This window comes from Ambystoma mexicanum, chromosome 1p, assembly GCF_040938575.1.
Source record: "Ambystoma mexicanum isolate Mex_15411 chromosome 1p, UKY_AmexF1_1, whole genome shotgun sequence".
Lineage (NCBI taxonomy): Eukaryota > Metazoa > Chordata > Amphibia > Caudata > Ambystomatidae > Ambystoma > Ambystoma mexicanum.
Window position 1 is genome coordinate 200,796,798 of NC_090921.1, and position 26,241 is coordinate 200,823,038.

At 43.9% G+C, this 26,241-nt stretch overlaps 1 protein-coding gene across 1 annotated transcript in view; it reads right to left on the reverse strand.

Annotated features, from left to right (window-relative positions):
* LOC138467762 (extracellular calcium-sensing receptor-like) overlaps positions 1–25,812 on the reverse strand; it is a 115,988-nt gene extending 90,176 nt beyond the window's left edge. Inside the window, exon 1 of the mRNA XM_069608040.1 lies at positions 25,706–25,812. Coding sequence (XP_069464141.1) covers positions 25,706–25,812 — 107 coding nt within the window. The remainder of the gene's footprint in view (positions 1–25,705) is intronic.
* Between the last annotated feature and the right edge of the window lie 429 nt (positions 25,813–26,241).

The window sequence follows — 26,241 nt, forward strand, 5'->3', positions numbered from 1 at the left end:
TATGAAAAATACCAGTAATCATGTTCATGGCACAACGCAAACTGAATATTCACTTGACAATTGGTTTTATTATTACCTACCTTAAATAAGTGGAGCGACTCCAATATAGAGAAGTTGGGCTGGTCTGAAAAACAGGTTCCCTTTTGATCCTCGTGGCAGCCCTGGATCTCTGATGACTACTAGCCCTACTCTTACCCACCCTTTCGCACCAGCCAGGGTGTGTCTTAGACTCATTGAGTGTGCACTTGGGCCCTGGCTTGTATGCACGGGCATGCAAGTAAATAAAAACGGAAATCCAAGTTGGCAGGAGGGTGTAGCCACATGGACGCAGCGGGAGACCGATATGATTTGAAAGAAAAAAAAGAATGCTAACCTCCTCTGCCTTGCTGCTACTGGCGACAGGCTAGATGCCCTGCTCAGCTGAGAAGTCCCCAAAAAAGATAGCCGGTGTCGAGCCCCAGGTAACACCGGCAACAATTAAGCACTGGCGGGGCCCTTAAAAGGAGTGGGGCCCATAGGCCGGTGCCTACTTTGCCTATTGGGTAATCCACCACTGTATGCTCCAGAGTGTATATAAGACTGAGAGAGCCGGCACTTGTGAATGAAACCACATATTGCCTCGAATATTGACACATCCCAAGCTGGCTGTGTACCAGAAATGTGAGGGGGAGTAACACGCCTAGCAAGTATGTACATGTGCCCACTGTGTTTCGCAACCTGCAGAGTGTGGCAAAGCAGCACGTGTCATGCGCCTGCCATTTTGCTTGCCCTGCCATTTTACTTGCACTGCCATTTATGTATGGGTGTGACTGTCCACTGAACTGGATAGCCTGGTGCTCTTGCTGCTGATTTACTGAGCCATGCACCGGTACAGCGGCAGCACTGTGGCCTTCCAGCTCATTGTTATCCATTGAAATGGATAACTAGCATAGCAGCACCAGCTTGCTCATCAGGTTCAGGATTAACAATGAGCCAGCCCGGGTGCGGTGGTATGAAGGCTGTCTACACAGCTGAGGGCTGAGTTGCATTTAATATATAGACGCCAACACACCATATCACATTGATCTGACTGTGAGACAATACGTGCCGGTGCACAATCACATTCACCAGGTCTCATCCCTGTGAAACAACACTGAGCATGATCCCCTACACTATGCAAACAATAGTGTCTACATGTGATGTCACTGGGGTTAAGACTGTTTTGCACTGCATAGTGAAAATGATACATATTGCACAGAGGGAACCATTTTGCAAAGTTCAAGCGCAGGCTGTACACTCTATGCAATGTGCATGTTTTAGACTATGTGGACATGGCGAGTTACATTTTGTGGGTGACCATGCAACCACATATCCTTCACTGTGAAAGAAACTGATATAGCAGACCTTTAAAATAAAATGAATACAAAGAATTCTTACTTGTTGTGTGTCCTCTTATCCCTTTGCATGGTGGCTCCACAGTTCTTTTATGAGGCGTAAGGGTTTACTTCATCGGCTCTTCCATAAGCACACCAAAGTGAAGGGAAGCATCTCTGGAACCCAGAGCACAAGAACTGGGAAGTTCTCTCTTATACCAACGTGTGCCCCCTGGGGGAATGGCAAGTGATTAAATACATTAACGTGTATGATCAAGGATCATACCACCTGTGCTAACTCATTGGCCTCTGCGGTACTGATTTTAGTGAATTGCATAAGGAGACCCAGGGGTCCAAAATAACGCAACCACAAGACACATCTTCACACTTGTTGTTCTTTGGAGCTCATACGTTATTAGAGAGACCATCACCTATGACTCATTGTAGAGCAACAATTACACACACGTTATGAATAGAACAATATGTACTTGCATCCTGGTGTTCAAGAGTGAAGTAGGAAAGTAACTGGCTACCATTGTATTCTGACCATTGAACATAATAACATATGGAGTTTCCTTAATGTTGATTTGCTGACTGTCAAAGCGCTCTACCACAGGGTATCAGGTAATAATATCGCTATATATATGGTCGCCTTAAATAATATTGCCAGGAAAATGTCGTGGCGATATTATTTGGGTGACCATATATATGGGGACAGGGGAAAAAAAACATTTTTTTTTAAAAAAAAAAAGTTCAGGGGTTGCGGGTGTCCCCCCCGCATGTTCCATGCAATAATGTCGCCACAAAAAACGGCCATTTTTTCGGTGATATTTTTGCATGGCGATATTTCTGTGGCGACATTATTACATGGAACCCTACACAGATAGCCTTATACAAGAATACACGCTACTTTTCAATGACCAGCATTAACCACGGCTTCAGGTCAGCCTCTTCTTTTAGTACTTTTACTGTCTATACACTGTCTACCACGTAGGCTTTAGGAACATGATGCGAGAGAAATTGACATATTTTTCGGGTTCTACTCTTGTTTCCTCCCTAGAAAAGCGATGCGAATATCGGGCCCTTTGCACCTGATTGCATTCAAGCTAGTTGACACCATAATACTCCAACCCAGCCGAGCCGAGATTTGTCTCCAGGCACTTCTTCTATTACTCCATCTGAGGTAAATTTACCCTCCATGGTGTGGGGCACATTACCCAGATCTGGTGATGTTATTACACTGCATTATGTTTCTTTGCTTGTTTCTATCAATAAGTCTTGGTCTATATATACTATCTTTTCCTCTGACTCAATTTAACTATACACAGACTTAAGCACTTTTTATTTTTTGGATTATGGGCACACACTTCTGCCAGAAGCACTACTCTCTAGAATTTGACTTTTTTCTGGCTTTGGGTGTTGATCTCCGCTTTTCTTCCCTATCCTTAGTGGAGGTATTGATCACTTTTGTTCAAGACTTGGGTTTCTCTTCTTTTTTTACATTTATTTCCGACAGGAATTGAAATGTTTTTAATCTTTCATTAGCCATCTACGGGTGGCTTTTTAACTTCAATTTTTTTCCCTTTCACTTTACCCTTTTCTGTTTTTTTCATAGGGGTTAAAAACCGTATACATCTGACTTTTGGTCCTGAGGAAGGCGTTTTCTGTTTAGACCTCTACGCCGAAACGTATTTGACCACACCTGACTGACCTCTTTGGCTGACAGTGGTGGCCACTGTGCCTATATGCATTAGGCCAGTTCACACATACGTAGACCTGAGCAGCACTGTAAGAAGCGGTTGGCAAGTGTGAATGTATAAACCAAGCTTACACAAGCCATACATCTCCACACCCCACTAGGAATTATAATTGTTTCTTTCGTTCCTTGGCTTTCCTTGGAATGTACACAGGTGGACTCCCATAAATAAAACAGGGTGAAAACTAAATAACTTTATAATATTTGTCTGCCTATAAGGATAGAATTCATGTCCTGTGATATTTAGAATTGTTTTGTTTAAATGTAAAGTCTTTTTTTCAGTGGTTTGTCCTTTTGAATTGTTTAATTTTTTGTATATTTTCTTTACTTTACCTGTTTCCAATTATTATTGTTTTTTTACGGTGCATGATTTATTCTGATGCCGTTAACATGATTATAATACGTTATGTATTCATAATTGAACCTGCTTCCAGATAATATTTTGTTAAATGACATTGAGGCTCATGCACAAAAGATTGTTTTATGTTTTTCATTAAAATAACGAGAAATACTAATTTTTGTATGATCAAGATTCTGCATTGTGTCAAATGTATATCTTCAAAGCAATGATCGTCTGATAACATTAATGACATAATTATATGCAAAGAAGAGGTTAAACACACATAACTTAGGAGCAATAGATTTAGTCTGTGGTAATCCTTGTTTAAAACAGTTTAACACACAAACTGAGGTTAGAGAAAATAAGATGAGCATCGGTAATGGATATACCGCATCACCATTATTTTATTCCCTGTGGGGACACAATTTTGTGATTTTTGTTGCAGGCTTATATGTCAGGCATGTTGCATTGAAGAAGGATTTTGCATCAAGGGTGGTCTTTGAAGTGACTCTGTGTTAATAACAAAATCCTCAACGTAAATTAAAAATTAATTTCAACACCTTCAATTCTAATACAGAAGGGTGGAATGCTGGGGGAGATATAACATAAAGGGTTGTCCATCCTGGCAGCTCTATGAACATTCTGATGAGAAAGGAGAAAGAGAACACTCTTAGTGAGGGTAATGATGTGTAAAGTCTGTGGACCAAACCGGATGCTCCCTAACCTCATAAAAATACTTGCCATCTGCATTACCACTTCCCCCGTAATACAGGTTGGATGAACTTCTAAAGAGACTATAAGGATGAAACAAGACCACATTATGAAAAGTACATGTAATTTCAGAGAGCCTAGGAGAGATAACATTGTCTAACGGTGTCAAGATGGAGGTACAACAAAACAAGCTCAAGTTCTTAATCAAAGCGAACATAGCGCCTCTGTTCAAGTCCAGTCATCTAGTCTACAGAAACACAGTTACCGAGAGATAGATTCCATGCTGGATAGCTTGGGGTCTTTCATAGTCACACGATTTCTAGAGCACCCTAGCACACTTTTTTCATTGCTCCTTATTTTGCTTTTTGGCAACGATAGTGTGACCCTCAGGCCGTGGGTCACCTTCCTAGGCGTCAGGGATGTCGACACTCCCATTACCAACAAGTACTTATGATTCCTCCATAATGTAGAGGCTATCTAAAACAATTATCAGCAGGAATGTCTCCCTCCTCTCTGATTGCTGTTTAGACTGAAGTGATTCTCACACACCAGCCAAGGTTGCCCTCCTGGTCATGAGCATGCAACCTTCTCACTTTGTTCTTTCGTTTTATCGTTCTCTGGCTCCTGCCAGGTGCAGGGCTGCAACCCTCAACAATGTTGCAATTAGTTCTGTTCTTCTTCTAGTTTATCTGGCCGCTAGGAGTGTCGGTCCGTAGCCATCAGCATGATTTTGGAAATCGAATTCCCTTCCTGCAATGCTCAATGAACTGTCTGCCTCTTTATGTCTATGTGTATACTGTTTCACCAATCCTCACTTCCCCAATAATGTCTGGGATTGTTGGATTGTTTCCTTGTATGCCCTGTGGTGCATGATTTGACAGGTCATCCTTTTTACATCTCTACCATGAGCTGTAACTCTTTTGAGCTTTATTTTCATGTGTTGTGATTTTCCCTGATTGACTTGTTCAGCTTTTGATTAATTATAATGAGGAATGCAGGTAGGGAGCTTAAAGCGCCTCACTAGTCTTTTTGGGTGAGGTAGAGCTGTAGGGCATTTCTGTGGCTCCATGACACAAATTCCTGATTCCAGGGTGACAAAGAACATGTGGGAATGTATTGCTCTGTTCCCTAACCGTCCAGGATATGGGATCAGAGAGTTTTTCAAGCTGTATGCCCACTCCACTTTTTGAATTTAACACGCACAGCCTTGGGAGTCTAAATGCATCAAGTCAGTGCGAACTGTGTTTCGCATGTTGCAGTCCCTGAGCTGACAGCCTGTATTTTTAACACCCGCATTTTTCTCTAAGTCCTGCGGCCTCCTGAAAATAAGATTGGCAAGAGGAGGGAAGGTCTCAGGGATCTTCCTTATTCCACGACAGAAGTCGTGTCACATAGCGGTTAGTTTCCTGGAGTGCACAGATATAATTTCTCTTTCCCAAACTCTAAAGTGGCTTTGTTGCAGTAGCAAAACCAAGAGTTGTGTGATTTGTAAATTTGAAGTGTGCTTCTGAAATTAGATGGGTTTCTGAGTGCAACGTCGCTTTTATGGACTTTCCCATCAATTGACAGTGATAGATCAGTAGATACAGGTCTTAATGTAGCCTCCGTAGCATGAGAGGCTATGCTACTAGGGTCCACTTGATTGTTAGAATATGCATTTGTGTTTGTTGCAGTGGACCTGCATGTTAATACTTTTTCTGTCTGGCTCCTGTTGTTGTGAAGGCTATCATGGATGATGCACAGAGCTGTATTTTGAGACAAGTGAGAGGTAAGCCTCTTTTACGGCTACTGTGGTTAAGGATCATGGTTTCGGTGATAGGAGAATATCTATAGATATAAAACGCTTAGGTATGTTTCTGTACTCAGCAGATGCAATGTATCAGTGTTAGGTTGCCCACTGCTGTCCAAATGGCAAAGTGCGCCTCTGTATGCTCTTTCAATTCAACAACATCTATCATTCGAACAGACAGAATGAGCATGGTTCTACATGATCACATTCACCTTCCACTATCGCAAACATTCTGAATAATTTCAAGTTACTTCTTCCCCACCACCACTTCTCTTCACACAGGGCATGGTGTTTCCAGTGTTAATGAACAGTTAATTACTGGCTCAACGTTTCAGTCTCCAAAGAGCGATACACTGTAGAACAAATTCTTCCTCATGAGCTGAAACTGAAAGTAGGTGCTGTAATTATGCTATCACACAATCTTATGCCATCACGGGGATGCTGCAATGGAACAAGGTTGACAATTACGTGTCTACAAAGACACATCATAGAGGCCTGTGCAATCAATGGACCTTATATACTGTTCTTATACCGCGCCTAACTCTCATTCCAACTGATACAAATATGCCTTTCAAATTCAAAAGTAGAGAGTTTGCTATTCATTTTGCCTTTTTAATTTGCATTAATAAGTCACAGGGACCCATGCACCTTCCTATAAGCGATCAGTGGTAATTCTGATATTTAAGAAGGAGAACAGAAGTGACCCTATGAATTACCAACTGATATTGACATTTAAGATTTACTAGAATGGAGTATATTATGCCGGGAACGGCTAGTGGAAGACATTTGACTTTCGTGGTCATAAAATCCAACCTTAATGCCATGGCATATTGGGGTGATTGCCATACTTAAGTATATTGAACAATATTATACCAATAACACTGTATTCAGTGAAACAAACATTCCGTTTTTCAATGCACAACTGTGCTGCAGCAATGTGATTGAATGCAGAATGTTTTGTAAGTCTCTGATGATTAAATGTTTCAGTCACTTCCTTGCTCCTACGCCTTTCTTTCTATGTGGAAGTCAGTGTGAGGCCTCAACAGTGCCTTCCATACCAGGATAACAGATGGAAGAGGTGTGATGATGCTTGGGGTGACATAATACTGTGTTCTCCCCAAAACAGGCTTGCTCCAACATCTTGATATTTCATCCTGGACAGAATTGATTACACCTCAAGACCAGGGACCACTAAAGGGGCATGGGCAAAGGACAGTCTGGATAAAAATAGTTCAAGAACGTGATGTAGCTGGATACATGCATCTGGGCCTCTAAGACTTGTCCATCTTTGTTTACACACAATAGCACTATATGATCAGGTGCAATGTTCATTTGCTCAGGGATCATGCTCCTACTACCAGACTGGGATTCACATGAATGCATATTTATCGTAATCTAGGTCCCTATATTTATTGTAATCTAGATCCATATGTGGGTAGAAGTTTGCTAGAAATCTCTGGTACTGGCAAAAGTCCACCAGCTTGCTACACCTGTCCACTCTGTGAGTCAGTATAATGCCAGGTGGTAGCTCTCTGCCACCTGCACTGTCCCTTCCCCCAAGCTTGCCTTACCTCTGCTTTCCTTGTTCCCATTGAACACTAAGCTGTTTGCTCATGGCTGCAGTTTTCCAAGGTTGCACCATGATTCCATGAAAGGCATTGTTCTTGAAGCACTTCTGGGAGAGCAGAGTTTTGTGTGCTGGCCATTGACAGCCTGAATGGAGACATATTATTGAGTGTTCTACTTGAACTTCTTAGGCTGCACTTAGTGTGAGATGGTAGCACCTAGCCATGTGAGACCTTGTATTTCATGTGAAGACTGGACTTTGCATAGGTGGTTCTACCTAGAAATGGTAGTGCAAGGCACGTCCGACAATTCAATATGAAACATCAATACAATAGCCAAAAAGGGAATTCACGAGATGTGAGAAAAAAAAAAGATTATCACACAAAGCCCAGGATGGGAATAATCAGAAAGACATTCAAGATGGCCTCATAAAATGGACGTATTTATCATAAAAATTTATCGTAGACATGAGGTGACACCAAATGTTAGAGATTGTTCACAAATTCCCACCCAGTGATTGTGCAACGTCAATTACACTATAGGTGAATCTATATAATACCTAACCCTAATGGCTCATCCTACACCTCGCGATAGGGAGATGACTTCAGTTTATGAATTAATCGGTGATGGGCCCATCATCCTTCCCATTATGTTTATTGTCTGTTAGCTCCTTTTACCTTCTATTGTATAAACTTAATTGCTGATTAGCTGTTCTATGAGGAGTCCATGAAGTGAGGGACTTAATAGGTTTCAACCAATCCCTGTGTAAGGTGTGACAGTGTGGCAACAAAAAGTATAACATTACATCCTTTCCCAAATACTTTATCGGTTGGCTCCAATTTACCGTACTCACCATTATGATCTGTTCAACTGACAGTTAACATTGCAACTCCTCGCTGGAAACATCACTTGCTTTCCTTCAGCACTTCCTTTCTTATGGCCTCTGTATGACTTCACCAGTTCTGCCTTTGACCTTATGAATGAGGGGGGTACAGTGTCTGTGGGCTTCACATCTTTTCAATGATATATTTGTGCATAAATCAAAATAATGTGAATGTAATTCAAACTACTAATATGCATATTTATATGACTGAGATCATTCTTAAATCATAAAAGGCCCTTGGTGTTTAATTGATTCTAATCTGTTTGCATCAGTGTCTTATATGGTTTCTATCTGGGTGGTTAGAACTCTTTCACTGAGTTTCTTCCTACAGTGGGCAGTGCTGCTGCTTGGTTGTGTGTCCTTAGCACTCATGCTTTTCCACTGCTCATTGCATTATCCCTTCCAAAGTGCATCCTTCACTGTGTTACATTCAAATGTACTGGTTAGGAACATAATCTGCTGTATGTCTTTTGAACGCAGGCTTGGGAACTTGGTTAAGATGATGTGTCTCAACCAAACCGTTTGCAGTATCTGTTTCTTAGTACAATGGTCTGTAGTTTCTTTGGCACGATCTAACTGCCGAAGTTCAGGACTCGGGAATATACATGCCTGTCTATCTTGACCAATCGCTGTGTGGCATTCAAGTCTGCTCTTGGAAATTACTGGGTTAGCATGTGTGTATGTCTTTCTGTGACGGTCTGGCTGATTTTTTCTGCTAATTCATGATGACTTTTATACTCCTAAAATGAATGCACTCACCTTGAGGCCTACGTTATGTATTATTCATTCAATTAGTGTAAAAACATTCTTCATCTACTCTCATTATCAGTGCCCTTAATAGTTTCCTGATTAGAACTAAATAGTGAAATGCTCACTAGGAATTTCTGTAAGTGCTACGATACATGGTGTATAAGTTATGGCTTACATAATGAAGCACTGTTGCTGATGCATTTTGGGCATGCACAAGAGAGTTCTACATGAATGGGGTTGCCTTCTGTATGGCCCTGCCCTGCTTCAAAGAGACTTTCAGAGTTTGTACTTCTTTATGCATTGGGAGTATTGGATATACTCTCCAACATTCCCCCCTTTCATCCCATCAGGGCAAATCTATCTATATAGCCTCTTCTTGCTTCCAATGATACATAGTCTTGGGTATCCATATTTTGCATACATTTCTCAGATTTTTCTCCCCCCATGGCAAAATCCCATGGATTGCATCCTAAAAAGTTAATGTCCCCATCTGCTTCTGGGTTTGCAAAGCATTCTAGGTAATTTTCTGAATAAGAGTGTGGTGACTAGAGGGTACATTCTCGGCCTTTGAGTCACCAGGCGAACAACTCTAATTTCTCCTACCTTTAGTTCAGGATCAGTTTGACAGCTTTCATTTTTCCAAGGAGGATTGGCATCACCTACCATAACTGCAAGGAGATTTGCTTTATTTGCACAGGAAACGCAACATGTTTTAATTATTTGGTGTATACGCCAGATTATTAGCAGGAAAATGAGAATGGGAAATAAGTATCTGCATACATTAGTGAGCCATTGTGGCATCCAGGAGGTATTGATTGACAACCAACTCTCATCTTTATTAATCCCCCCTGCCTTTTCCATGTACACTTTTAGATTTGCCATCTGTTTAATTCCAATGTCAAGGTTCTGTTATCTACATCGTTAGGAGTCATGTATGTGCTGCGGATTTTTTGAAACACACCACCTCCATTGCTGTTATTAGGTCGAGCACCATTCGATTTTGGAGCGCCATAAGTTGCTGTGCATGCAATTCTTCATATATTGCATTGAGTCCATGTCAAGGGGCATTTGCAAGTTCCATCAATTTCCAATAGACAGTTTGTTTCCACTTCACACTTGTAGCGGTTTGTATTCTAGGGGCCAGGAGTGAGGCAAGAAAGCTCTCAGTTCTAGAGAAGAGTCTGTACTGTGGTGGTATCTTCTCCAGTGCCTTGTCTGTTTCCTTTGAGAAATAAGTCAATCTTTTCCTTTGCCTTCCTGCTTGTGAGTTCCCTTGTCCTGAACTGCCAGGGACATTACAGGGGGCTGGGACAGTCTCTTGGGCAAGTATACATGATTTTCTGAGACCAACAGGACAGGGGCATGCAGCGTTACCATGGAACATAATACATTCAATAAGGCAGGCAAATAAAAGTGCACTGTTGTACCACACTGCAACAGGAGAACCATGATTGTGGCAGGTCCATCATCCAGGCTGGCACCACACAGGTCCGATTGTAGTGGCTATTCTTGCCAACTGGCATGCTTCCTTTGCCCCTGAAACGAAAAGACGATCAAGTGAGTTTCTGTACTTTTACATGTTGTTCATGTTGATGCAGACTGGTCTATTTGTTCACTTGCATTGCCTATATATTTGTACAACTCGTATCTGTTTTCATAATTGCTTCTTCATTGAATCCCAGGAATCCCTCTGCATTGAATACTGCTTGCCCATTTACCCACTTTTTGTTCCAATACGTTACTCCCTCGATAAGAATCTGTGGTTTTAAGGACACTGCACAGCTTCAGTTTACTCCTTCCTCTTGCATTCTTCTGCAGATCTTATTTTCTACGGTAATTCGTACTGTGTGTACCTGAAAGTGTCCTTTCAATATACATATTACTAAATGTGCCATGCACTGTGACTCTAAAGTTGGCACTTCCTTAGATAGGAAGTCTGGTGGTGCCAACCACATGCGGGATAAGCCCCCATATGTAACATGACTCATTCATTTGAGCCCTATTTCATTGTATTGTACCATATTGTTAATGCCATCAGAGTGAGGCTCCTCTAACAAATTAGTATTAGCATCTGTATTTATTATGTTTAGCCCCAAGGTTATTTCTAATGTTGATTACATTTACAACTTCTGCATCATTATTTCCCCATCAACTTCATCAATAAAAAGGAGAGAAGAAGAGAATTGAATAAACAACATATCCCGAAAAACATGTTCTTGACATTTCAATGATTGTTCACTTTAGCTTCTTGACTATTTGCCATAGAACAGGTTCTGCTGTGCCCGAAGGGCCATATGTTCTACTGGAATTGTACATAGTCTGGAGTCTCAATTCATGGAATATTTGCACGGTTCATGGTAACTTTGCACTGATGAAATGTGGCTTTGCACTGCGGACACAATCCCTGATTCATGGAACTGTGCAAAGTGTATTTTTGTAGTGCAAAGCCAGTGCAAGTGGTCCTTTGTGCAGTACAAAATGGCTTTACACTGCAAAAATAAACTTTGCACAGTTTAATGAATCAGGGTCTCTTACGTATCTAATTACTACTTCTCCAGTAATGGGATATTATATAAGTCATTTATAGCGTGCCTGTACACAAGTATTTCTAGACACAACAAGACTTGGAGGAAGACAAACTGAAACCAAAAAAGTGATGGGTGGAAGGTTTTGAATGAATCTAAACCAGCTCTGGGCACCACCGTTTGTTAGCCCGCATGTGCCATTGCAAAGGGGTACGGCCATATGCAAATCAGTCAGGTACTGCCCCCAATTGGAGCAGCCCTGCCCGAATTGCTAAACCAGACCCTCTCTGCACGGAACCACAAACAACCCCAGACATGTTCCGGCCTTGTTGGGCCTCCTCGGTGAGGTGCAGCTTGGTTCCCTATGGCACAGCGAGCAAGTAACCCATGTCTGGGCATACCCTCTCTCACATAGGGAGACAAACTGAAACCAAAAAAGTGATCGGTGGAAGGTTTTGAATGAATCTAAACCACTGGCATTGCTCTGGGCAACCTACCACAGCACTGTTTTTAGCACATCTAGGCTGTTTCAAAAGGGGTCCAGCCAGGTACTGACACAATTGGGACATTTATCTTACTAGGCCTAGTGTCCTTCAGATCGTGCAAGTGCAGGGAGGAGGGAGGGGGAGAAGTGCCAGCGGGGGAGAAGGAAGCGAAAAGGGCAGGTAACTCAATAAGTGCTGATGGAGGGTGGCTTGAGAGACAGGGGACTGTAGGGTTGCAGCTACAGACCCTTAAGTTCTGGGGGATCCTGGGGACAGTGCAAGGGCAACTACACATGCAGGATCCTGGGTCCAAGTTTCAGAGGGTGGCCAGGTGAACCAGTGTGCAGAGCAGTCATGGACATCTGCAAAGGAGAGGAAGAGAGAAAGCAGAAGTGAAAAAGAAAGTCTTGAGTTGCTTCCAGAACCAGAGGTGGTTCTGCTAAAGTTTGAAAGAGACAGGGAAGCTGATCCAGGCCGAGGCCCCAACAGAAGAAGGAGATCTGGACCCACCCTTGGCTTAGAGAAGCGTTTGACCCTCAAAAAGCTGGAGGTGGATGACTTGAGGGATCGAGAAGGAAGATGTTTAGGAAGAGAAAGTTGGAGGTACTGCGGTCCCAGGACCCAGAAAGCCTTGTGGATGATGGAGAGTGTCTTGAACTTGATCCTTGCCGCCACAGGGTGCCAGTGGAGAGATTTCAGAGCTGGAGAGATATGATCCCTGGGCTTGAGGCCAAGGACAAGTCTTGCAGTCCTGTTCTGGATAGATTGTAAATGTCGAAGCGTAGAGACATACAGATTTAGAAAGAGGCTGTTGCAATAGGCCAGCCTAGAGAGGCCAGTGCTATGGAGCTTCTGGGGGAAAGTGAGAAAAGGCAGAATACCTCTGAGGAGGTGCACCTGATAGTGTGACTTCTTAGAGACGTCAGAGATGTGAGGAGAGAAGGAGAGGCTAGTCGCTGATGACACCAAGATTCTTTGTCTCACAGGAAGAAGGAAGGCGGTACAGGGTGGATGGCCAGAGAGAGAGAGAGGAAAGGAGGGAGCAGGTGACCCCATGAGGAGACTCTCAGTCTTACTGGCATTAAGGCAGAGATCATTGGTGGTATACCATTCCTAAATTATGGCCAGACAGGCTGGTATGAGAGAAGGAGCAGAGGTCACTGAGGGGAGCCTCAAGGAGAGCATGGTGTCATACGCATTAAAACTGAGAATTAGAGCAGAATGTAGTGATGCAGTGGGTAAGAGGTTCCAGGTAGTGGTTGAAGCCAAGAAGAAAGGTTAGACCTCTGGGGAACACAACAAGTAGAAAGAGAGATAGAAAAGAGGGAAAACCCAAGTTGGACCTGGGAGGGTCAGTCAGTGAGAAAGGAGGTCAATCAGGCCAGGGCATGACCAAAGATACCCAGGTTGTTGCAGTGGCGATTGAGCAGGATGGCATGATTGACTGTGTCAAAATCAGAGGATAGACAGAGGAGAATGAGAACAGAAGGTAGATTAGAGTAAAGATTAGAGAGCAGGACTTCACAGGTGTTCAGGAGAGAAGTTTCTGTGATTCCGGCGGCTCTGTAGCCTGACTGGTGGTCACAGAGACAACCAACAGATTCAGTATGCAGATTAAGCTGGGAGTGGGCCAGCTTTTCCAGGAGTTTGCCTAGGAAAAGAGTGATGGCGATCGGGCGATAGTTTGCCAGAGAGGAGGGATCGTCAGAGGGCTTCTTTAGAAGGGGGTGCACACGGGAGTGCTTCAGAGGGGACGGGAAGGTTCTAGTGGAAAAAGAGTGATTGCAGAAATCGGCCAAGGCTGGAGCAAGGGTATTGATGTGGTCCTTGATGGTTCTGGAAGAGCAGGGGAGATCCTGCTTTGACAAGACTTTCATAGATCAGACTTGTCTAAAAACATTGTCAGGGTGAACAGGGGAAAGAAGGACAAACGCGAGAAATGACAGCTGAAGAGGGCCCAGGGGTGGTAGAGGAGGAGGAAGAGGAGGCAGATGAAGAGAGAGTGGGCAGATGTCTTGAGTGTTAGTGGTGAAATTAGATTCCAGAGCCGTGCAGAGCGCTGGAAGGGAACAGGAGAGACTGTGACAGGGTTGGCCAGCTCCTTTCAGATCTTGAAAATGTCAGCCTAGTTGTTAGAGGCTGCAGAGGCGTGTGCTTGGATGTCTGCTCTCTTGTTAGAGAGCACAGAGAGTCTGTACTGCCTTTGGAGCAGGCAGCAGGCCAGTTTGTCAAAGAGTGCACTTGATGCCCTTCACTTCTTCTCAGCCACCCTACATTTGCGTTTAAGAGTGGCAAGGTCAGAATTGAACCAAGAGTATGATATGATATGATATTTTATTTATATCACTCTCATACACATGTGTTTCGGAGCACTTAGATGTGGGCATCAAACAGATCCTCATGGCAAGGGCGACAAGAGTGTGAGAGATAGAGAGATGAAGGTTAGAGAGGGCTGTGACAGAGTGTGATTCAGCCAAATGTGTAGGAGGAGGAGAGAAAGTAGCAGCGAAGGCCTCAACTGACACATGCTTCATGTGCCGAATGACAGAGAAGGTGGGTGGCAATGCTGGTGTCAGCTTATCCAGAGGAGTAGACAGAGAATTGTGGGAGGAAAGGAGAATGTGGTCACTCCAAGAGAGAGGATTGGTGAGAGGGTTGGAGAGGGGGAGGTCTGAAGAGATCAGAACATCCAGGTTGTGCCCTGCAGAGTGAGTCGTGCCAGAGGGAAGAATAGAGAGAGAGAGAGACAGAGAGTCGCAGAGGTTGTGAAAGAGCGCAGAAGAGGGGCTTTAAGCATCCAGGTGGATGTTTAGGTCTCTGAGGAGGAGAAGTTGAGAGGTAGAGGCAAGGAGGGAGGATGAGAGGTCAGCCCACTCAGAGAGGATTAAGCCGACCTGGCCAGGTGACCTGCATATAGTGGATACAGTAAGAGAGAGGCCAGGAGAGATAGATAGCCTGCAGACCAGGTATTCAAAGGAGGAGCAGTCCTGTGTTGGAATGACAGAAGCAGGGATCCACTCTGGGAACATTAGGGCTACACTCCAGCTGGGATGGGTGGATCTGGTTTTCAGAGTGGATCTTGAAGCCATCAGGAAGGAGAGTATCAAAACATGTGACAGAACTGGCCGGGAACCAAGTCTCAGTGAGATAGAGCACATCCAAATTAAACTCTTGAAGGCGACAGCAGATGTCAGAGGAGTGTTTGATAGCGGAGCGAGAATTAAGAGTAGTGATGTGGAACAGGTTGCCACCTTTGCAGGACTTCCACGGAGGGGTACAGGGCAGAGTTACTCCCTTCTGAAGTGTTTGAGGTGCCCAGGAATAGGCGGAGGAGGATGGAAGAGATGGCATGGTAGTCAGAGAGGAAGGAGAGAGTGCCAGAGAGGTGACTGAAGGAGGAAGCAACTTGGCGGCCAAAGAAGCAGCCGAGGGTTCCAGAGTGGTAGTGGAGGAAGAAGGCAACAGGGTGACCAAGGAAGCATCGGAGGGTGATGGAAAGATAGTGGAGGAAGGAGGCGGCTGATGAGCCAGAGAGAGGTAAGTAGGGATAGCAGGAGAAGAAAGCAAGTTGATAAGGGGCAAGAACCATCTATCAAAAAGGAGGAGATTGGCCTGAGGGCCCTAGACCAAGATGGCACCGTTTAAGTAGACATTAATGATGGTTTTAGAGGAGCGGAAGGGGGCCAGAAGGCCCTCCCACCGGGTGCCACAATTAAAGGGAGAGGAGAAAAAAGGAGAGAGAACAGAGACCATATGGGGGTCATAGGCCTGGAGATGGAATGGCAAAGAAGATGTCGGTAAGGGTTTTTCTGGAGGAAGCACTGGTGTAGGCATTAGCGATAGAGAGGCCTGAGTTGGAGACCGGGATGTCCTTTTTGAACTTCATCCTGCCAGACTTAGTGAGAGTGAAAGGACAGTAGACAGAATAGCAGTTAGAGAATATAGGGGAGACAGAGAGCTCCATAGTGGGAGCGGAGTCGAAAGAGGGGCGGAGCGAGCCCAAGCAGGAGGGGGGTATGATATGATATGATATGGCATTTATAAAGCACCCATACACAAGTGTTTCAAGGCACGACGAGGCAAGAGAGATGGAGACAATGATCTTACTAGGCCGGGTGACTTTGAGATTGCGCAAGTGTAGTGGAGAGGGGTGGGAAAAAGTGCAAGGGGAATGGGGAAGGAGCAGTGCAGTACATGGGATCAAACAATAAGAAGTGCGGCCAGCTGGTGGCAAGTGCAAGGGTAAGTGCAGACAGCAGGTGTCTAAAGTGCAGGTAGGGGGGACTGTAGGGTTACAGATACAGACCCAAGTTCAAGTGTTGCCAGAGGAGGGGACACAGGCCAAGATCAGAGGGTAGACAGGTGACCAGTGCAGTTTCAGTTTCATCCAGGAATTCAGCAGGTGAGAGGAAGAAGGCAGAAACAATAAGGAAAGTCTTGAGGTGCTTCTGGAACCGGAGATGGTTCTCCTCAAGTTTCAGAGAGGCAGGAGGTGTTTCCAGAGGGAGGCCCTAGCCGAAGAAAGAGATCTACCACCAAATCGTTGCTTGGAGAAGCGACTGACTCTGAGGGTGTTGGAAGAAGAGGACGAAGAGCTTGAGTAGGAAGATATTTTTGAAAAGAGAGTTGGAGGTATTGAGGCCCTAGGCACCAGGGGCCTTGTGGACAATGCAGAGGGTCTTGAACATAATCTTCGCAGCCACTCGGAGCCCGTGCAGAGATTTCAGTGCTGGAGAGATACGATGCCTGGACTTGAGGCCAAGGAAAAGTCTTGCAGTCCTGTTCTGGATGAGATGCAGAGGGCGGAGAGTAGACGCAGGCAGATTTAGAAAGAGGCTGTTGCTGTAGAACCAGATCTCTGGAGACAGTGAGCTTCTGGTGGAAAGAGGGGAAAGAAAGAATACCTCTGAGGAGGTGCAGTAGGCAGTGTGACTTCTTAGAGACATCAGAGATGTGAGGAAAAAAGGAGAGTGTGGAGTCAAAGATGACATAAGGTTCTTAGCCTCAAAGGTAGGAGCAGGAAGAAGGTCAAGGTAGCCCGGCCAGAGAGTGACAGGAAAGGAGGGTGCAGGTGTACCGATGAGTAGACTCTCCAACTTACTGGCATTAAGGCAGAGATTGTTGGTGGCACACCACTCCTGGATAGCAGACAGACAGTCAGAGATGAGAGAAGGAGATTGGGTGACAGAAGGGAGCCTGAAAATGAGATGAGTGCCATCCGCATAGCACTGAATGTTGGGGCAAAGAGCGGCAAAGCAGTGGGCAAGAGGTGCCAGGTATTGGTTGGACAGCCAGGGAGAGAGGTTAGACCCCTTCGTAACACCACAGGTAGAGGGAGAAATAGAGGAGGCAAAGGACCCCTTGCGAGGGTCGATCAGAGCGGAAAGAGGTCAACCAGGCCAGGGTCTGATCAGTGATGATATGATATGTGATGGCATTGATAACGCGCCTATACATAAGTGTTTCATGGTCCAAAGAGGCAAAGGAGGGGGAACAGAGGGAAGACAGAGACGACGATCTTACTAGGCTAGGTGACATTGAGATCGCACAAGTGCAGGGGAGGGGTAAAGGAAAAGTGTGGGGGAAGGGGAGCGGGCATTGCAGTACATAGGATTAACATGAATAAATAAATAAAATAAATAGAAAAAATAGGTAAAAAGAGCGGCCATCTTGTGTTAAGTGCAGGGGTAAGTGCAGACATCAAGTGTCTAGAGCTGGCGGGGCCTGCAGGGATACAGTAACAGCCCCCAAGTGAAGGGTTTGCCCATGAGGCAGTGCAGGCGTGCAGCTGGTGAGGGAGGGTACCTGGGCCTGAGATCAGAGGGTAGCTAGGTGACAAGTGCAGTTTCAGTCAGGAGTTCAGCAGGGGAGAGGAGAGAAAGCAGAAGCAAAGAGGAAGGTCTTGAAGTGCTTCGAGAACCGGAAATTGTTCTCCTCACGTTTCAGGGAAGCAGGGAGGCTGTTCATGAGGGAGGCCCCAGCCAAAGAAAGAGATCTACCACTAACTCGTTGCTTAGAAGGGGCTGACCCTAAGGGAGTTGGAGGCGGATGAGTGAGTAGCTCGAGAAGGAAGATATTTAGAAAGAGAAGGTTGAAGGTATTGAGGCCCCAGGCCCAAGAAATCCATGTGGACAATGCAAAGGGTTTTGAACTTAATCCTCGAAGCCACTGGGAGCCAGTGCAAATATTTCAGTCCTGGAGAGATACAATCCCTGGGCTTGAGTGCAAGGACAAATCTCACAGTCCTGTTCTGGATGAGTTGCAAAGGGCGGAGAGTAGAAGGCAGGGAGATTTAGAAAGAGACGGTTGCATGATTCAGGATACCCAGGTTATTACGGAGCCAGTTGAGCAGGATGGCTTGGTTTACTGTGTCAAAGGCAGAAGAGAGGTCGAGTAAGATGAGGACAGGGGGTATTAGAATCTAAGTTGGAGAGCAGGTCTTCATTGGTTTTCAGGAGAACAGTTTCCATGCTTCTGGCTGCACTGAAGCCAGACTGATGGTCATGGAGACAACCACAGGTTCAATATGAAATTAAGCTAGGAGATGGCCAGCTTTTCCAGGTGTTTCCCCAGGAAAGGAGTGATGGAGATCGGGTGATAGTTAGCTGGGCAGAAGGGGTCGGCTGAGGGTTTCTTGAGAAGAGGGTGCACAAGAGAGTGCTTAAGGGTGTATAGCACTGGGGGCAGACAGGCACAAAGAGTGGACACAACAGAGAGGGGAGCACAACACAGAACAAGAACACCAGGATGTACAATATCAAGGTGCAATACAGAAACCAGCAACAAAGCAGAAGGCACAACCAAGGAAACTTAGAGGTGAAGAATGCAGGCAAGGCAACGGGATGCCAATAACATATAGAACAACACACTGTCCTACAATATGGACCTAAAAAATCAAGTTACAATACAGAAACCAATTGCAAAGCACAATGCAAATCCAAGGAAACCTAGATGAAAAGAATGCAGGCAACACAATGGACAGTGCAATAGAGAAACCAACAACAAATCGCAATGCGCAACCAAGGTACCTAGAGGAAAATAATGCTGGCAACAAAATGGACTGTCAATAACATAGAGAACAAGATAGTGTCAATACAGTAGAGAATACAAAGGCAGTGTCAAAGTATGGTATTGAAACCCAACCCAACAAGGCAAAATACACAACCCACAAACCTACAAGTAGAGGAATGCAGGCAATGCAATGGCACAGTAGAGAAAATAAAACAATGGGGATGACAATACAATAGGTCAGAGAGCGAAGTGGTGAAAATACGAGAGGGAGGTTGGGAAATGCTGGGAGGGGAAGTGTAGATAGGATGCGGGGGGCAAAGATGTTAAGGAGCGCATGTGACCTAGATGTGTCTTTGGCCACTGTCGTGATCTATACTTGATGACCCGTCCACCTAGAGCACTTCTCCTGTGTCATCACCATAGTGAGATGCAATATTGTTTACCCAGAAACATTCCTAGCTGAACCAGTTGAGTCCAATGATCAGGTACATGACTGTCCTGTGTTTGAAGGAGAACCATATGAATATTGCAGGGTAAGAATGTTTCCTAAGTCCTTTTGAAGGACTCTGTAATAGACACAAGAAGATTCAAAGTAACCTTGTCGTAAACGAGTGTGCTGGAATCTTTTACAGTGATACAAGAATGTGTTAAGAACTGAGAATCTGGATGTAATGGTATGAAGAATATTGTATTCTTTACATCAATTACAGTGAAATAGACTGCATTGAAAGAGATGCTGCATACGATTGATGTAGGGTTAGCCATCAGTGGGTACTCTGCATCCACTATGTTGTTCAGTGGCGGAGATCTTAAATTAATCTCCATGATGACCCTTTTCCCTTTATTCAGGGGTGTATGGCTGTGTTGCACGATGATCCTGAGGGTAGTATAATGCTTTGATGGTGTTGTAGACTCCTTCATCTGCCTTTATAGATACCAGGCATTGTTTTATTCTGGGAGTTTTGTTCCTGGTTTAAGTTTCATTTTTACTGCCTCTTTGCTGTTCAGTCACCCTACATTGTGTGGGATGTCTGTCCATGAATGACTGGTAACTTGTGACAAGTCTTCCTGTAATTATGAAGGTGTTGCTGTGGCCATCAATATTGTCTGTGGCCCTTCTCTGTGTTGCACTACCATGTGGCAAGGTATGCTGATTTCAAATATGATCTTTCTGTCAGTCTCCATGTTTGCAAATAACTGTTCGTTAGTGAGGTCTCTTAATAGCAGTGTGGGGTCAATGTATAATACTCTTCTTCACTCCATCCCTTCCTCGTCTTGCTGTTAGGATGATTATGTTCTTTCTCATGATCACTGCCTCTATGCGTAATGTAAATATTGCTCCTCGGGCAGTCTCATGTGGTACTGCTGGTCTGAATAGGAATTCTGCTGGCAGACAGGATATTACATTCTGCATACCTGGTAACCAGCCAATCACAATAGTCACTGCATATGTGAATAGCATCTCATGTAATGGTAGGACTCAGATTGTGTTGGTGCTGCTGAATGCTTATAATACTGTGACTTCTCTATTGTTGTACATGCCTGCTGTAGAACACATGATTCCTTTGTCAGTGAATGACATGGTCATATTTAGCTTCTGAAGGATGTCCCCACCTAACAGATTCACTGGTGTCTTTCTGCTGTACATTAAGGGTGCTTCTATGTCTTGGTTCTCTATGGTGAGGTGTAGTTCTTTTGTGAATGGTACCTTAACAATAGCTCCAGAGATTCCCTGAGTGTCCATACATAGGTTGGTCAAAGGAAACCATCCTTCCCTTATATAAGATCTGTGTCCACCATGAAGGTGAATATCCGGTCCCCTATCCACACTCCCACTTTAGGTTCCTTGTCTGGGGTGATTGAGAGGACTCTGCATGTCAGGGCTTGCTGTGGGCTGTCCTATTGTGTGTTTGACCCCGGAAGGGGAAAAGCATTGCTCTGTGAGACAATGGCTCCAGTATGGTTTCTCGTGGAAGGGCATTTTGTTATCATGAAGCTGTAATTGATTGTTATGGAACCTGTTGTGTGACGTTCTGCATATTGTTCAGTATTGTATGGGTTGTCCCTGGGTCAGTGTGGTTACCTGTACTGGGCCTACATTCTGGGTTGTGCAGATCCTGGGGCATCCATGATTTCCGGGGTGATGGCTTGGTTTGGGTTATAAACTCCTTGCACTGGTCTGCGGTATGAGGGCTCTGGTGCAAGATACTGAGTTGCAGTGCTCCCGCATGGTACTGCAATGGAGGTCTGCTTCACCATTCCTTAGCTATGTGCCCCACCTATCCACATTTCCACATGTCCAACATGCTCCTCCAAATCGTGGTCGTAATCTCCAAAATCTTTGCCCTTGTCATTTTTGTGAACTGCTCCTTGCCCCTTGAGCCCCTCCGCTATCTCTTCAATTGTGATGGTTCTGTATCTGTATCTGTGGAATTGCTCACCACTGCGCCTCCCATAACGATCCTTGCCAATTTCTTCTGTACCCATTTTGCTTCTGTGCACTACACCTTTTCTTCTGCTGCTCTTTCATTCTCTTGCTTGCATTTACAGAAATGTACTATGTGTGCATGTATTTTGCACCACCCTTTCGCTGCTATGCCTACGATTCTGTGTAACTCTGTTTGCACATCTGTGGCAAGACCCTTCCTCAGAACATAGTTGAATAGGGGTATGGTATTTTCCCATGTCTCCCCTGTCTCATTTCTCCACATCTCTTGGAAGGACTGAATATATAAATCTGGGTCCTCACCGTGCTTCATTGTATGTGCCACAATAGAACTTACTTGAGGCTTATCTTGGAACGTCCTTCTCAATTCATCCCACACACGGGCACGACAGTTGTTAAATGGAGTTCCATGTGTGTGTCACTTTTTAATCGGACACCAGGGTATCCAGCTCGTTCCCAAACAGTGTTCATCTCATGCCCTATTATATGGGTTAGTAAACTCATCATATCTCCTACAGTTAGAGTGGCCCCTGCTGTGTGGTTTTCTTTCCTGCCACTCCAGTAAGGGTAGTAGGCTCTTTATTAAATTATTCTTGTCCATATGGGGCCATGGTATTTTTTGTGATCAATCTACCCCTTTTTGTATCAAAGGGAACTGCCTTCCCCTTTGTAGTCTATGGTGTGTTCTAGCCTTCTTTCTCTCTCTGGCTATCGCCATTGTTCTGGAGGGAGGTCTTAACCGTCTCTCCCTTGGAGTTCTCTCTTCCTGGTACTCCTCTGTTTCCCAATTCTCCTCCCTCTTTTCCTGCTTGCAGTCAGGGTTCTGGGCCATATTGTACATAGACATTTAGCTTTCAGTCACCTATATATTTGGGTGCCTGTGGAATTAGGGGAAAAGGCGTAGGCAGTTTGGTAACTGGTTGATTAATCACATTGTAATCCTTAACTCTATATAGAGACATCTGAAGTTACCCCTTGGGGAGAGCAATCTAGCTTCTGGGCATTCTAAACTGTGTTTCCCTGCATTTCATGACAGAAGCTGAAACAGTAACATCTCCTCAGCAGTTCTCTTGGAGTAAGGACAAGTTGACAAGAAGATTTAGATATCTGGAGTACAGGAAGCTTTGGAGTTGAAGAAGGAGCAACACAAGAAACAATACTGGTGGGAGTGCAGCATTTTTGAAAGCATATGTTATTTTATTAGAGTGCTTTAAGCCCTGTGAAAGATAGCAGCTTAATTAAATCATGTTAGAATAGTTTTGTAAATCATAGTAACGTATTTACTGAATGCACGTTAGTTTGCCTCAATAAACCAAGAGAATAAATGTAATTCGTCAATCATATTGCAGACAACCATAGTAGAAAGTATAGCTTTAAATAGGTTTTAGCAAACCATAAGGAATTAAACCAAAACCTTTGCAGTAGAGCTGATTAGGACAGCGCCCATCTTTAAAAACAGGAAGAAAGTATTCAGAGTGAGATTGGAGCAAAAAGACAGTTGCCAGTGTGAGGCACGCAGACTCGAGACATGAAATAACGAGCTGCCTGACCTTGGAATGCTGGTGAGGAAGGACAGGTCAGGCAATGCATGTTTTTTTTTTATGAAGTAGCAGTTTGTACTTGCACACCAAGAGAGTCTTGAGGTGAAGGCAGTAGCAGCGCAGTGTTCAGGCATACAAGGAAGTGGAAAAGGAGCGCAGCGATTAGCAGCAAGCAGCGGCGAATGCAGGAAGCAGTGTTTGAGTCTTTATTAGCAGTGTAGTGCGGAGATCAAAGGCGGCTGTGCATGGTGACAAGAGAAGGCTGAAAGAGGCATTGCTGTAACGTGTAAGTCTGCAACCACTCAGAGACATTGATTTAATGAATGGGACACTGATGAGGCAACATGTAAATAGTGTTCGGTAGCTGCAGGAAGCAAGCTGATAATACATTTATGGGTAAGCAGCATTTTGAGCAAAATAAAGGTTCTGTTTCATTTACAGAAAACTCATAAAAGTTTAGAAGAACGGACAAAAGCTAACTCACATGCCAAACAGGTTAAGGAAGTTTATTGGCAGCAATAAAACATAAACTACTGGTACCTTTATAGATGCAAAAGGAAATATTCTTCAGGAAATAAATTAGCAGCATCTACAAAGCCCTTAAGGAGTTCAGTCAAATTGTAAGAAGAAGCAGCAGTGAATGAGAAGCAGTTTTCAGTCAACATTGCAGAAACCGTTTCCTTACAGCCATTAGCTGAGGCAGGACAGGTATATTACAGGACGAGGGGGGAGATAACTGACATTGTGGGGAGAAGTTTATTTACAGAGAAGTAATAATACATGTCTATGCTACCTTTTTTACTAAACAGGAGTGTCATCCAACAGAAGGTTTAATCCTGTGCCTTTTTTATTTGATCCACTTTTCCTTTCTCTTTGGTATGACCCATCCACAGGAGTTATATCTGAGCTTCTGGGTCTGCACTTCTCGGGAGCAACAGGGGGTTCAGCAGCTCCACAGAGGACAAGTACGGTCCCGAATTTGTGCTCAGTTTCAATCAACTCATACTTATATTCTACAACCTGTCGCTCTGGCTCCTCTGTTTCGAACTTCACATCTTTTTTCACTGATTTTTTTTAATTTCAGTAGTATTTATCCTGCTGCCCAAGTGTCAGTGTCTACCATAGGGCAAGGTCCCTCCCTTTTCCTTGCTGCCTTAACATTTCCTTTTCTGTTTTCTGTATCGCAGCTTCTAAATGCCTACTGCTTTTTATTTTATAACTTTATATATATATATTTTTTAAATGGTGTAGTTTATTATAAACTTTTCATTTTTTGGGTTTAGAAGATTGCGTTTTGCGGCTCTCTGTCAATATCTACCTACATTAATGGCTGGTCTCGTGTGAGTAAGTCTAATAATTGTTGGATTGTTCCACAGGTCTGTTGTCTAGTTCTAGAATATTCTTCAGGAATTGGACGACTCTGAAAATAATTTTGTTTTCTTGTCCATTCATAATCGGTGTCCATCGTGTTTCAGCATCCACATACTGCGATGAGATGTTAAAGTATGTGCCAAAAGTCAATCTCTTTTCTGTGAGTTCGGGACATATCATTAGTAGATGGTGTGTTGTTTCCGGTGTCTCGTGGTTTTTGCAGAAGTGGCAAGGGTGCTCTGAGGCCACTATTAGCTGAAACGTAGCTAGATAGTCTCCAGTAGGCAAAGAGTTTAGTCTCATCTTCATGTATGCTGCATGTATGGATGGGTCAGGGAAAGTTATGAGATATTTTGGTATCTCATTGATGGCACGTACCTCAGTGCGGCATTGTATGTTCCTTGAGTATGTTATTTTGATTCTACATGTCTTTATCCAGTCATTCGCCATCAATTTTTTCTTGGCATGTTGAGGTCTTTGTGAGCTTTTCGACTGATATATCCTCAATTGTAAGTAGCCAGAATAGATATTCCTTCCATGCTTGCAAAACAGAGCTGTTCATGGTGGTAGGGTGGCCTCTGAGTATTTCTAGTGCTGGTATTTTTTCATCAGTCAACAATTTGAATGTCCAGTTGTTTCCATTTGACTATAGAATTTATTGACTGTGTGGCTATTTGGGGGCGTATTCTGGCCATTGAATAAGAACGTGGTAGTCTCAGGATATTGCGCCAGAACATAGATTCCATTCTCATCAAGTTGGTGGTTTGGAGGTGTGGCATTGCTTTGCTTCCATAAATTGTAGTTGGGATTACTTTCTGTCTGTAATACGAGAGTATTGGTTTGAAGGAGAATTTGCCAAATTTTCGATGGAGCACTCATCCTTATCTGGCAAGTGCTTGCATTTTGCCTTCTAGGTTGGTAATCCATTGTTTTTCCACTTTTGATTGGTTTATTGTGATGCCCAGGTATTTGAATGTTGTGACTTCATCTAGTTGGTTCCCATCAATGGTCAAGTTCAAAGGTTTATTCTTCTTAAAGGACTGCTTCACCAGGGACATCACTTTTGTTTTGGTGGGATTGAGATGTAGTTCATTTACATTCATATATTCTTCCAGAAGTTATAGGCTTTTCTGTAGTCCAGACGTTGTTTTGTCTAGTAAAATTGTGTCATCAGCATACATCATAACTGGAACAGGAATCGAGTTTATTTTGGGAGGATTTAGAGCACTGTTTTCCAGGTGTTCTTCACAATCTGCGGTGTAAAGATTATAGAGAGGAGCTGCCATCGGGCATCCTTGTTTTAACCTGTTCGTTGTCCTAATAGATGGGGTGGTAATGCCACTTTTTGCTAGTCTGATTGTTATGGAGGTATTTGAGTACAGTAATTTGATTGGTTCCAATGTTTCAGTGGGACATTTCCATGTTGTTAATTTTTTCCACGGGTTCTGTCTTCATATGAGTCAAAAGCCATGTGGAGGTCAATAAATGCCGCATGAACCATTGTTTTTTTTTTTTATTGCTGCGTATTTGATTAGATTCAGTAGCATTAAGTTTATGTTTGTTCCGACATTAGATGAAAAGCCTGTTTGTCGGATAGCAAATTGCTCATTTTCCGTGGCCCACTGTTTCGGCTTTTTGAGTAAGATTGATGCAAATAACTTCCCTTGTGGATCAAGGAGAGCTATCGGTCTGAAATTTTGCGGCTTGTCCCAAGG